Source organism: Tachypleus tridentatus, unplaced genomic scaffold (assembly GCF_004210375.1).
Source record: "Tachypleus tridentatus isolate NWPU-2018 unplaced genomic scaffold, ASM421037v1 Hic_cluster_1, whole genome shotgun sequence".
NCBI lineage: Eukaryota > Metazoa > Arthropoda > Merostomata > Xiphosura > Limulidae > Tachypleus > Tachypleus tridentatus.
Genome location: NW_027467777.1, coordinates 17,945,690 through 17,957,897, shown reverse-complemented (window position 1 = coordinate 17,957,897; position 12,208 = coordinate 17,945,690). Strand labels below are relative to the sequence as shown.

Here is a 12,208-nt window from a genome sequence, read left to right as displayed (position 1 = left end):
GACGTCATAAGTGGAGTTCAATTGGGTGTGTGGTGAATGCTGACATTCAGAAAAGAAAGTGAATTGAATTGTAGTTTAAAAGTGAATTTGTGTTTTGTTTGTCGATTTATTATTATGGTGTAATTGCCATCGTAGACGTTTATAAAAGTTTAGAAGTGGAGGAATAGTTATACTTCTAATTGTTGTTTCACCACCACGAATGCCGAAAAAGTCGGATATGAATGGATTATCGTTCAGTGACATCTGTTGTCTCTTTTGTTGTCCACCGTTTCCCTCTAGAATTGCTGCAAAGTTGGCGTTCCTTCCCCCAGAAGCAACATATTCATTTACTCCTGATGAAGCTGGGACAAAGTTCACTCTCAAATTATCAGACAGAGCTGAATGGCAATATTCACAGAAAGAATTAGAAAACTTTGAGGTGTTTTATACCCGAACGTCCAGAGGAAATCGCATAGCATGTATGTACGTACGTTGTTCCCCTAGTGCAAGATATACAGTGCTTTTCAGTCATGGAAATGCTGTTGATTTAGGACAAATGAGCAGTTTTTACTTAGGTTTAGGGTCTCGGATAAATTGTAATATATTTAGTTATGATTATTCAGGCTATGGAATTAGTAGCGATAAACCATACGAAAAAAACTTGTATGCTGACATTGATGCAGCTTGGCATGCATTGAGAACAAAATATGGTGTGAGCCCAGAAAATATCATTGTTTATGGCCAAAGTATAGGAACTGTCCCAACTGTGGACTTGGCGTCTAGATATGAAGTGGGTGCAGTTATTTTACACTCACCATTGACCTCTGGAATGAGAGTTGCCTTTCCAAACACCAAAAGGACTTGGTTTTTTGATGCGTTTCCAAGGTACACTTGTAATGTTTTCATTTTTTCAAGTGAAAATATATGACTTTTAGAAATCACTACAAAGAATTAAGTTTTACTAAATGTCAAGCCTTAAGTACATGTATAACATAGGACTTTATTTAAAACAGTAAATATTTTTTAAAGTAGATTGGGGTAAACAAACTTTTAAGATGGGGATATGACCGATGATGACAATATGACTAAGTTATTAAATTGTGCTTTCTCTTCAGTTTTTACTAATGAACACTTCAGAAATATTCTGTATTTTGAATAATTAATAGATGAAAACAAAGTTGAACAAGACAGTTGCATAAATTTTGAGTTTGTTAAAATAAATTGGGAAGTTTAAAGAATGATAATACCCCATGAACCAGATGATATTTCTCTGAGAGTTTCAAAGGTGGGTGTATGAGCCAGAATTTGTTTGTAAGTTCTTAAATAGTAAGCAAGTATCAACAGATTGGAGATTAGCTGACTTCACTCCTATCTTCAAAGGAGGCAACAGAAGTTGTCTCCGTATTTGTAGGCCTATGAGTTTTACATCAATTGCGGGAAACGTTCTGGAAAGTCTAGTAAAAGATACTTTGCAAAGTCATTTAACAAAGTCTGTAATTTTATTGGATAGTGAAAATGGTTTCACTGAGGGGACATCTTGCATTACAAATGTTTTGAAATGTTACTGCTGTGGGTAAGGGTGTAGGTTTGATGTATCTGGAGTTTAAGACATCATTTGAAAAGTTTCCATATAAAAGGTTTGTAATATTTCTGTAAGTGTGGAGGATAACTTAAGTTGAATACAAGAGTGGCTGGATAAAAGAAGACAATATTGTTACAAATGGAGTTATGTCAAACTTGGTTAATGTTGCAAGTGGTGTACCTCAGGGCTCAGTCTGGAGTTCTGTCAAACTTGGTTAATGTTGCAAGTGGTGTACCTCAGGACTCAGTCTGGAGTTCTGTCAAACTTGGATAATGTTGCAAGTGGTGTACCTCAGGGCTCAGTCTGGAGTTCTGTCAAACTTGGTTAATGTTGCAAGTGGTGTACCTCAGGGCTCAGTCTGGAGTTCTGTCAAACTTGGATAATGTTGCAAGTGGTGTACCTCAGGGCTCAGTCTGGAGTTCTGTCAAACTTGGATAATGTTGCAAGTGGTGTACCTCAGGGCTCAGTCTGGAGTTCTGTCAAACTTGGATAATGTTGCAAGTGGTGTACCTCAGGACTCAGTCTGGAGTTCTGTCAAACTTGGTTAATGTTGCAAGTGGTGTACCTCAGGGCTCAGTCTGGAGTTCTGTCAAACTTGGTTAATGTTGCAAGTGGTGTACCTCAGGGCTCAGTCTGGAGTTCTGTCAAACTTGGTTAATGTTGCAAGTGGTGTACCTCAGGGCTCAGTCTTAGGACCATTCCTCTTTTTGATTTGTATTAATGATACAGATAAAGGAATAATCAATGAATTACATAACTTTGTTGGTGGCTGTGAAGAAGATGTTACTGATTTACAAAAGGATTTAGATCATTTATTGAGAAAATAAATGTCAGATGGGTTTTAATTATGACACATGCAAGATAATGTATGTGGATTATCATAATTTGGATTGTAATAACCCTAAGAGCATTATGAAGAAAAGATATAGTGTTGTAATGGTTGATCAGTCTGAAGCCATCCAAGCAACGTGTTGTTGTTTGTGGTAAGGCAAATAGGATTTTATATTCTATATACAGAAGTATTGAATACAAGTCTAAAGAGGTTATAATTTCATTGTATAGGCCACTGGTTAGGCCACATTTGGAATATTGTGTTCAGTCTTGGGCTCTTTATATTAGGAATCACATTGAATTGTTGGAAAATGATTACTAGAACAGTAGCTCGGATGGAGAGGTTGTCATATTAGGAGAAATTAAAATGATTAAAATTGTTTTGTCTTGAAAAAAGAATAGGTGATTTCACTGAAGTGTTTCAGATTCTAAAATGACTTATACTGACTGATAATGGTGGATATGTCACTGAAGCCATCAAAACAGTATTTTGTTGCTGGTAGTAATATAACTGTATGATATAAACACATTGGTTACCATTCAAAAAGGCAGTAACCCTATTTTAAAACTGTTGGGATACTTTGCACCTAAGGAAGGATATGAACTTATTGGATAGGGTTAAGAGAAGATCTCCCAGTAATACCAGGATGTTTCTAGAGATGGATAAGTGATACAAGTTTATATCAACATCTAGGATAGTGTTGGTATGAAGTTATCTTGTTGAATGTGATAAGATATTTGGGACATCAATCAGATAAAGGTCTCTCGTGTTGTTGTGCTATGTTCTAAAGTTAACTGAAAGGCAGGACGTGAGTTTATGGTTTATAAAAACAGACTAAGCTACACCTAAGGTTCATTTTTTTTAACAGAGTGACTGACTTATGAAATGAATTGCTGTTGGAAGTAGTTGAAGTTAATATTTAACATCTGTTAAAGAAAAAAACAATCATTTTCTGAAACACAGAGACTGGATTTGAATTGTGGATGATGGATCAGCGAAGTCAGCTTTGAGAGACCAAACAGTTCAACATTTTTCATGTATAACTGCAAGAATTATAGATCTAGGAGGTAAAAATGTAAATTTAGGTAAGGTGGAAGCCACCTTCAACTAAAACAATTTTACTTTTCAAATAGGGTGGTTGGTCTATGGAATAGGTTGGCTTTAAACTGTTTTAAATTGTATTTATTTGGCAGTTTTAGTTTGGTGTTGAGAATGGAACAGCTGAGATGGACCAATAGGTTTTTAAATATTATGTAATGTGAACCTTTCATACAGATCTACTGAGAAGGAAAGAGTAAACATTTATTGTAATATGGACATTCACTCAGAATGTAACTTGTAAGACCCTTAACAAAATAAAACTACATTGTTGTTTGTTATTAAATTTTAATACTTTAAGACCAGAACTTGTGAAAGCAGTGTGGAAGGCCATATGACTTGTTCACAACCCCCTGTACCATGTACATAAAGAACTTGTCTCAAACATAGCCTTTTGATTCTATATACCCATCCAAAAAATGCAAAAGAAGCAAAATCTGACAAAATTATGTTTGTACCTAAATCGTCAAGTGTGAATACATATTTTATCTTCAACAAGATAACTTCATACCAACATTAAATAAGTTTATTTCAACATATAGGATCACTCATCCATCTCTGGAAATATCCTGGTACTTACAAGCAAATCTTTTCTTAACCCTATCCAATAAGTTCATATCCTTCCTTGGGTACATATTATTCCAAGAGTTTTGAATAGGGGTTACTGTCTGTTTTAAATGGTAATCAGTTTGATTATAAATATATCGTACAGGTATATTAATATTACTGATAGCAACAGAATACTGGGCCCAGTGTAGCCAAGTGGGTTAAGGCATTTGACTAGTGATCTAAGGTTCACAGGCTCAAATCCCGGTTGCACCAAACATGCTCGCCCTTTCAACCATGGGAGCGTTATAATGTGACGGTCAATCCCACTATTTGTTGGTAAAAGAGTAGCCCAACAGTTAGTGGTGATGACTAGCTGCCTTCCCTCTGGTCTTACATTGCTAAATTAGGGACGGCTAGCACAGATAGCCCTGGAGTAGCTTTACGAAATTTAAAAAACAAATAAACAAACAGAATACTGTTTTGATGGTTTGAGTGAAATATTTACCATTGTAAGTCAGTATTATTTCCTTTAGTAATATCTACCATTATAAGTCAGTATTATTTCCTTTAGTAATATCTACCATTATAAGTCAGTATTATTTCCTTTAGTATATCTACCATTGTAAGTCAGTATTATTTCCTTTAGTAATATCTACCATTATAGGTCAGTATTATTTCCTTTAGTATATCTACCATTGTAAGTCAGTATTATTTCCTTTAGTAATATCTACCATTATAAGTCAGTATTATTTCCTTTAGTAATATCTACCATTATAAGTCAGTATAATTTCCTTTAGTAATATCTAACATTATAAGTCAGTATTATTTCCTTTAGTAATATTTACCATTATAAGTCAGTATTATTTCCTTCAGTCATGTCTACCATTATAAGTCAGTATTATTTCCTTTAGTAATATCTAACATTATAAGTCAGTATAATTTCCTTTAGTAATATCTACCATTATAAGTCAGTATTATTTCTTTTAGTAATATTTACCATTATAAGTCAGTATTATTTCCTTTAGTATATCTACCATTGTAAGTCAGTATTGTTTCCTTTAGTCATGTCTACCATTATAAGTCAGTATTATTTCCTTTAGTAATATTTACCATTATAAGTCAGTATTATTTCCTTTAGTAATATTTACCATTATAAGTCAGTATTATTTCCTTTAGTATATCTACCATTGTAAGTCAGTATTGTTTCCTTTAGTCATGTCTACCATTATAAGTCAGTATTATTTCCTTTAGTAATATCTACCATTATAAGTCAGTATTGTTTCCTTTAGTCATGTCTACCATTATAAGTCAGTATTATTTCCTTTAGTCATGTCTATTAAGTTGGTTTTTATTGATAATAACATTTATACAATCCAAGAACATTACCTTCACTAACCATAAAGATTTTTTGCTAAATGTTTAGTAATATGTTGAGCAAACATCCTTAATACAACTAGTTTTAATTATACCAAAATGTTATTCAAATAACTAGTAATTTTGAACATCTACATAAAGTATGTTTAATTTTAGAAAAATGTTCATAACTTTAAACTTAAATGAAGTTAACCAAGTATTACTTAATAGTTTACTCTTCTTGTGTAAGTATCCTTCTTGCTGTAAAAGAACTTGTTCAGATTATGTGCAACAGCTTTGATTTAAATTGCTGAACATTTATTATAACATTTCAGGCTTCACACAAAATCTTCATTTCTGTCAACTGTTGTGTTTGTTTTTCTTATACATGAAGCAATGTCAGATTTGGTTAGATTTGGAGCATACTAACAATAGAAATTATTTAGAAATTCTAGGGTGTGTGTTATTTGATATATAGAGTATTCAAGAGTGGAGTTCATACTTATACAAATATCCGTTAGGACTCAAGACATAAAACATGGTGGTCAAGAGTTTGAACCTTTACTGGTCACAAGTTTCAAAGGAAATCATGGTCATCTGTTGTACTGTCTCCAGTGATGTGGTCCTCTGGACTACTACTCATTTTTCCCTTCTTTCTTCTAGTGGAATATGGGAATCCTCACCAGTTCCTAGCTGTTTAGGTGATAAACCACGAAGACCTGTTCTCCTGAACAGTGGATCATACAGTTTGGTTGAGAGGAAAATGGTGCATCATACTTCCTATCATGGAATTCCTTCTTCATTTCATTCTCCAGAAGTATATTCCGAAATGGGTCTGGTGTTGGTTGGAGGAGACCTGTTCATAATTAGAATCGTATTAGCTTTCGTGCTGTGGACCTGATGTATAATTCCAGATATCATCAGGTTTTGGTTGAAGCACTCTGCCATGCCACAGATATAAATACACATCTCCATGATGGTGGTTTTCTCTTCCTCCTGAGACATTCGTTCTACCTATCATGCTGTGGATGTTCATTCCCAATGATTTTGATGTCAGTTGGAAACAGTCCAGCCAAGTAAGTCCTCATACATATGCTAGCCAGTATTCCTCTTCCTACCATAGACTGGATAACACTTGCCCACTGCCACCTGGTTTTGGTCTAGAGATGCACCCCAGCTTTGTGGTTGATTTTCTTAACATCTGCTGGATATTAGTTCCTAACAGATCTGGTATTGGTTGTAGCTAGATTGAACACATTTTCCCACTTGTGCATACCTTCCTACTATAGAATGGAGGTGTTGTACCTCTTGACACCATGTTTTGAACTGAAGATGTCATCCTACTAGGGCTTTCCACCTTCCTACCATCCACTGAATGTTGGTTCCCAGTACATCTGGTGTTAGAAATATGTGCAAGTGGAGACAGATTTTGGTATGGAAGTTTGTCTTATCTACCAGTTTGTGTTTCTGGATGGAGACGTAGGTGATCTTCTGTTTGCTATGGATTTGATGCATTATTCCAGAGACCACCTGGTGCTGGATAAGGTCAAACTACTACAACAGTATGTTGCACTCCAGCCATTTGACACTCAGGAGTCCCATTAATCAGTTGCACATAACTTGGGATGTTTTTCTGCCTTTTATCTTTGCTACACAGTGATAAAAGAGTGAAGAGTACACTTGGCTTAGATGTGGTTCGATCTCCTCCTGAAATGTGATGTTTTCTCTTTGAACACTTTTCAAAAGGAACTTGTTCTTTCCATTGGCTCTCCACCAGTTCAGTGTGAATTCTAACTATTTCCAAGATGTGATAAGAGATTGAATTGGAAGTTAGCATTTTCCAACACTAAAAATGTGTTTCTGATAGGAGTTGTGTCCTGCTCCTATTGGCAGAGAGATGCTGTTTGATCTTTTGTATGGAGATGTGCAGAAGTTGTAGATGAAACGCTGAGTATTGAAAACGTTTGTACTGATAGAGAGTAGTAGTAATTGACAAAAGCTATTTTGTGGCAGGAGGTATTTATCATTCAGAAATACATTTTCAGTGTAGGATATTGGTAACTTAATATAATTTGGAAGGAATAACCGTAACAATGTCATGAAGAAACAGATCTGTTTGCTTGTTAGCGTAGGGCAGCTATGATTGTATCTACAGAAATATTGAATACAAGTCTAGAAAAAAGAAGTTATAATTTCATTGTATAGGTTGCTGGTTAGATCACTTTTAGAATATTCTGTTCAGTTTTGGATTCCTTACCATAGGAAAGACATTGAATTGTTGGAAAGGATTCAGAGAAAGATGACTAGAATGGTTCCTGAAATGAAGGTGTTGTCATATGAGGATAGGTTAAGATATTTAAAATTAGTTTATTTGAAAGAAAAAAGAGTTGGAGGGGATTTGACTGAAGTGTTTTTACAGAGAGTTGATAGTTTTGATGCTTTAACATATTTCATATTTAACAGTGATAACAGCAGGACTAGGGGAACATAAATATAATTTTGGCTGGGTAGCTGTCATCTTCAGCTGAGACAGTTTCATTTCTTTTGACAGTGTGGTTGGCCTTTGGATGTTGTAGAAGCAGCAACTTTAAGTGAGTTTAAGAGAAAGCTTGATAACTATATAAATGATATGAACTGGCTTTAAGATTTTTTAATTAATTTATTTAATGGTTAAGAGACTGTTTAGATAGACAAATAAGTCGTGTGTATTCTCAAGATGGCTTTGTGGGAAATTCAAATAGAAACAATTCTTGAGATGACTGGTATGGGTATTAAAATTTTAGTTCAAGTACAAAATAATGTTTCGACCTTCTTAGGTCATCTTCAGGTCAACAAACAGGGCTGATTTCTCAGTCTGCTGTTTGTATCTCTAAATTCATCATTGGTTAAATAACTTTTTTTTATAATTTTATGTGTACCTACTGAACAAAATAAACATTATTATTGTGTTTTTATTCTGACTCTCCAGCATTGATAAGATTCATAAAGTGTCTTCACCTGTGCTGGTGATCCACGGAACTGAGGACGAGGTTATAGAATTTTCTCACGGTCTTGCTATTTATGAGAGATGTCCTCGAGCAGTGGAGCCACTGTGGGTGGAAGGTGCTGGCCACAACGACGTTGAACTTTATGGACAATACCTGGAAGCGTCTGAAGCACTTTGTATCCGTGGAGCTGGTTAACTGACATCAGGATAACTCTAGCATAACAAACTTCAAGATTGGACCTAATAATCGTGATCCATGCTAATAATATTGTGTCAAAAATTATAAATTCCTGGAAGAAAGGATGGTGATTTATTGTGCTTTGTACGTACAAGTACACGTACATGACTTCTTCAGTCTCTCTGCAATACATTAAAATAAACAAGTCCTCCCAGTGTGAGACATAAAAGTTTAGGAGAGTTTTGGAACAGAAGAAATCAAGACTGAAAACATTATTTACATGCACATAAAAGATATATTTACTGTCAGCGTGGCAGTGAGAAGTAAACTATAAACAGTTTTATTTGTGTTGTACTTTCTAATATTATTTAAGAATGACAATTATTATGTTACGTATGAGGTAAATACTTCCAGTGTCTAAAAGGTGATCTAATTTGATTTGCGTAGGAAGATTATATCAGTAAATATTTGGTCAGTAGTTCTAGGGTCGTGTCTCAGGATAAGGTGGTAGTTAATGACGTGAACTGTTTACAAAGGTTTAAAGTAGCAGTGAAAACTGTTACATGCTGGTTGTTTTTTAAGAGTAAAGAGGAAAATAACCTTATAATTATTTAGTTGAATTGTAATAAAGTGAAACCTGAAAAGAGGCCACACTTTGAAAACCGTAATATGATTGTTAAGGTAAATACCAAAGTCAAAATTCTAATAATCAAAATATGCTAGAAAAAAAACTCTGTTACAACAATGAGTTTACATACCTTTAGAATAGGGGTTAGGCTTACCAAATATTGGGTTATTGTTATTAAACCTAGATATTTCATATGTGAAATGTTAGGATTACCAGATATTGGGTTATTATTAAACCTAGACATCTTAAGTGTGAAATGTTAGGACTACCAGATATTGGGTTATTATTAAACCTAGACATTTTAAGTGTGAAATGTTAGGACTACCAGATATTGGGTTATTATTAAACCTAGACATTTTAAGTGTGTACTGTGTTTAGAGGAAAGTTGACAAAATTAATTATTTTTAGTAAGCATATAAACAGAATGGTTGTGGAAACTTGGAGGCTCTGGGTGTTGTTGTCATGCTTCTTCCATTACTTGTTTTTTTCAGTTTAATTTGTATTCCCATTATTTTAAACCTTTGAAAACAAAAATGTTAGTGTTAGTCATGTTGTGTTCTAACGTCTGATCAAAGCAGTCTGCTTACTTAGATCAAAAATGTGGTAACATCTAATTAAATATATTGTCATCATGTTCTTACCTACAAATATTAGAGCCAATTGTATCATAAGCTGGAAACCCTCACTGCTAGTACTGTCTTGTATGAGAAGAAATAGGTAACATAATGTTGTGAAAAATTGATTTATTTCTTGAAGAATTGAAACTTATCTATGAAATTATTTGATGTGGACAACAAAGTCAGCTGAGAAGTAGTTCAGAATAATGGATAGTGTGTTTCACGAGGCTGAGTATCAGCTGAAAAGTAGTTCAGAATAATGAACAGTGTGTTTCACGAGGCTGAATATCAGCTGAGAAGTGGTTCAGAATAATGAATAGTGTTTCACGAGGCTGAGTATCAGTTGTGAAGTAGTTCAGAATAATGAACAGTGTGTTTCACAAGGCTGAGTATCAGCTGAGAAGTGGTTCAGAATAATGAACAGTGTGTTTCATCACAAGGTTGAGTATCAGTTGTGAGGTAGTTCAGAATAATGAACAGTGTGTTCCACAAGGCTGAGTATCAGCTGTGAAGTAGTTCAGAATAATGAATAGTGTGTTTCACGAGGCTGAGTATCAGCTGTGAAGTAGTTCAGAATAATGAACAGTGTGTTCCACAAGGCTGAGTATCAGTTGTGAAGTAGTTCAGAATAATGAACAGTGTGTTCCACAAGGCTGAGTATCAGTTGTGAAGTAGTTCAGAATAATGAACAGTGTGTTCCACGAGGCTGAGTATCAGTTGTGAAGTAGCTCAGAATAATGAATAGTGTGTTTCACGATGCTGAGTATCAGCTGTGAAGTGGTTCAGAATAATGAACAGTGTGTTTCACAAGGCTGAGTATCAGCTGAGAAGTGGTTCAGAATAATGAATAGTGTGTTTCACGAGGCTGAGTATCAGTTGTGAAGTAGTTCAGAATAATGAACAGTGTGTTCCACAAGGCTGAGTATCAGCTGAGAAGTGGTTCAGAATAATGAATAGTGTGTTCCACAAGGCTGAGTATCAGCTGAGAAGTGGTTCAGAATAATGAATAGTGTGTTTCACGAGGCTGAGTATCAGCTGAGAAGTGGTTCAGAATAATGAACAGTGTGTTTCACGAGGCTGAGTATCAGCTGAGAAGTGGTTCAGAATAATGAACAGTGTGTTCCACAAGGCTGAGTATCAGCTGAGAAGTGGTTCAGAATAATGAATTGTGTGTTTCACGAGGCTGAGTATCAGTTGTGAAGTGGTTCAGAATAATGAATAGTGTGTTTCACGAGGCTGAGTATCAGCTGAGAAGTGGTTCAGAATAATGAATAGTGTGTTTCACAAGGCTGAGTATCAGCTGAGAAGTGGTTCAGAATAATGAACAGTGTGTTTCACAAGGCTGAGTATCAGCTGTGAAGTAGTTATAAATAATAAACAGTGTGTGCGCAAACTTAGCTGGAAAGTGAGAGATGTGTGAAAATCTGCTGGGAAGTTTTGTGAATATAGTTAGGAGAACTGAAAACTTAGTATTTAACTGTAAGAAACCTGTACAGCTAATGACTGAGTTAACTTTGTGTCAACTACATGAAGTAATCATTTATAATGAATGTTGTAGAACAAACAATTTCCAAAAGGTAAAGGAATGAAAACAGCTGAAATAAACTAAATTTGGACTCAAATTGCTTGTAACAGAACTTTTCAAATGTAGAGTTGTCTGAAGGTTACTGTAGTCTGGTGTTAGAGGTGAATCTGGAGGTTTTATGTGGTTCGGAGTCATCTACTAGACATATCACTATATTCTGTACCATTTAATTATTTTTAATACTAGATGGAGCTGTTTATTTATTAGTAAATGGTTGGATTACAAATGTGATTGAAGGCTATTTGAATTAGTACGTTTTTACAAATTTGTTTTGTATTTTCTTTGATGGTACATCAGCATGGAATATTTGTCTTTTATTTTTAATTAAATATTTACTGAGAAAAAGATGTTGGTTAGAATTTACTCATGCATTAAAAAATCTTTCAATTATACTTGGGTCTGAAATCTAAACCTTTGTATCAGTAGCGATTTATTGCTGTAAATAATTATTGCTAATGTTTACCTTTATGAAGGTGAGAACTGGCAGTCTTAGACAATGAAGCCCTTTCTCCATACCAAGAAAAAAACAAGTGGAAAAATATGTTTGATTGAAATGTAAAAATATCAAATAGAAGAAAAAAGTGCATGTTTTCAGTTTTCTGTTGACACATTCTAAAAGTAATTTAGCTAGTTAATCATCATGGTTGGTTTTCTGTAACAGAGATGAAGTTTTGTGTAAGCACACTTTAACTGGAGGTTAGAGACTTTGTTTTAGTCATCAGTAGTTCCGACTGTGTCTGTTATCATACCTTACTTGAGGTTTTAAAATGTTGGTGTCTTCAAGACTGACCAGTCAAGGTTCTTGGATGTCAGTTTCATGA

At 34.7% G+C, this 12,208-nt stretch overlaps 1 protein-coding gene across 1 annotated transcript; it reads left to right on the top strand.

Annotated features, from left to right (window-relative positions):
- On the top strand, positions 1–11,618 carry LOC143241664 (alpha/beta hydrolase domain-containing protein 17B-like). The gene is made up of 2 exons (XM_076484891.1): positions 1–864; positions 8,362–11,618. Exons 1-2 carry the CDS (start codon positions 200–202, stop codon positions 8,573–8,575), a joined length of 879 nt encoding a protein of 292 aa, XP_076341006.1. The 5' UTR covers positions 1–199; the 3' UTR covers positions 8,576–11,618.
- The last annotated feature ends 590 nt before the right edge of the window (positions 11,619–12,208 follow it).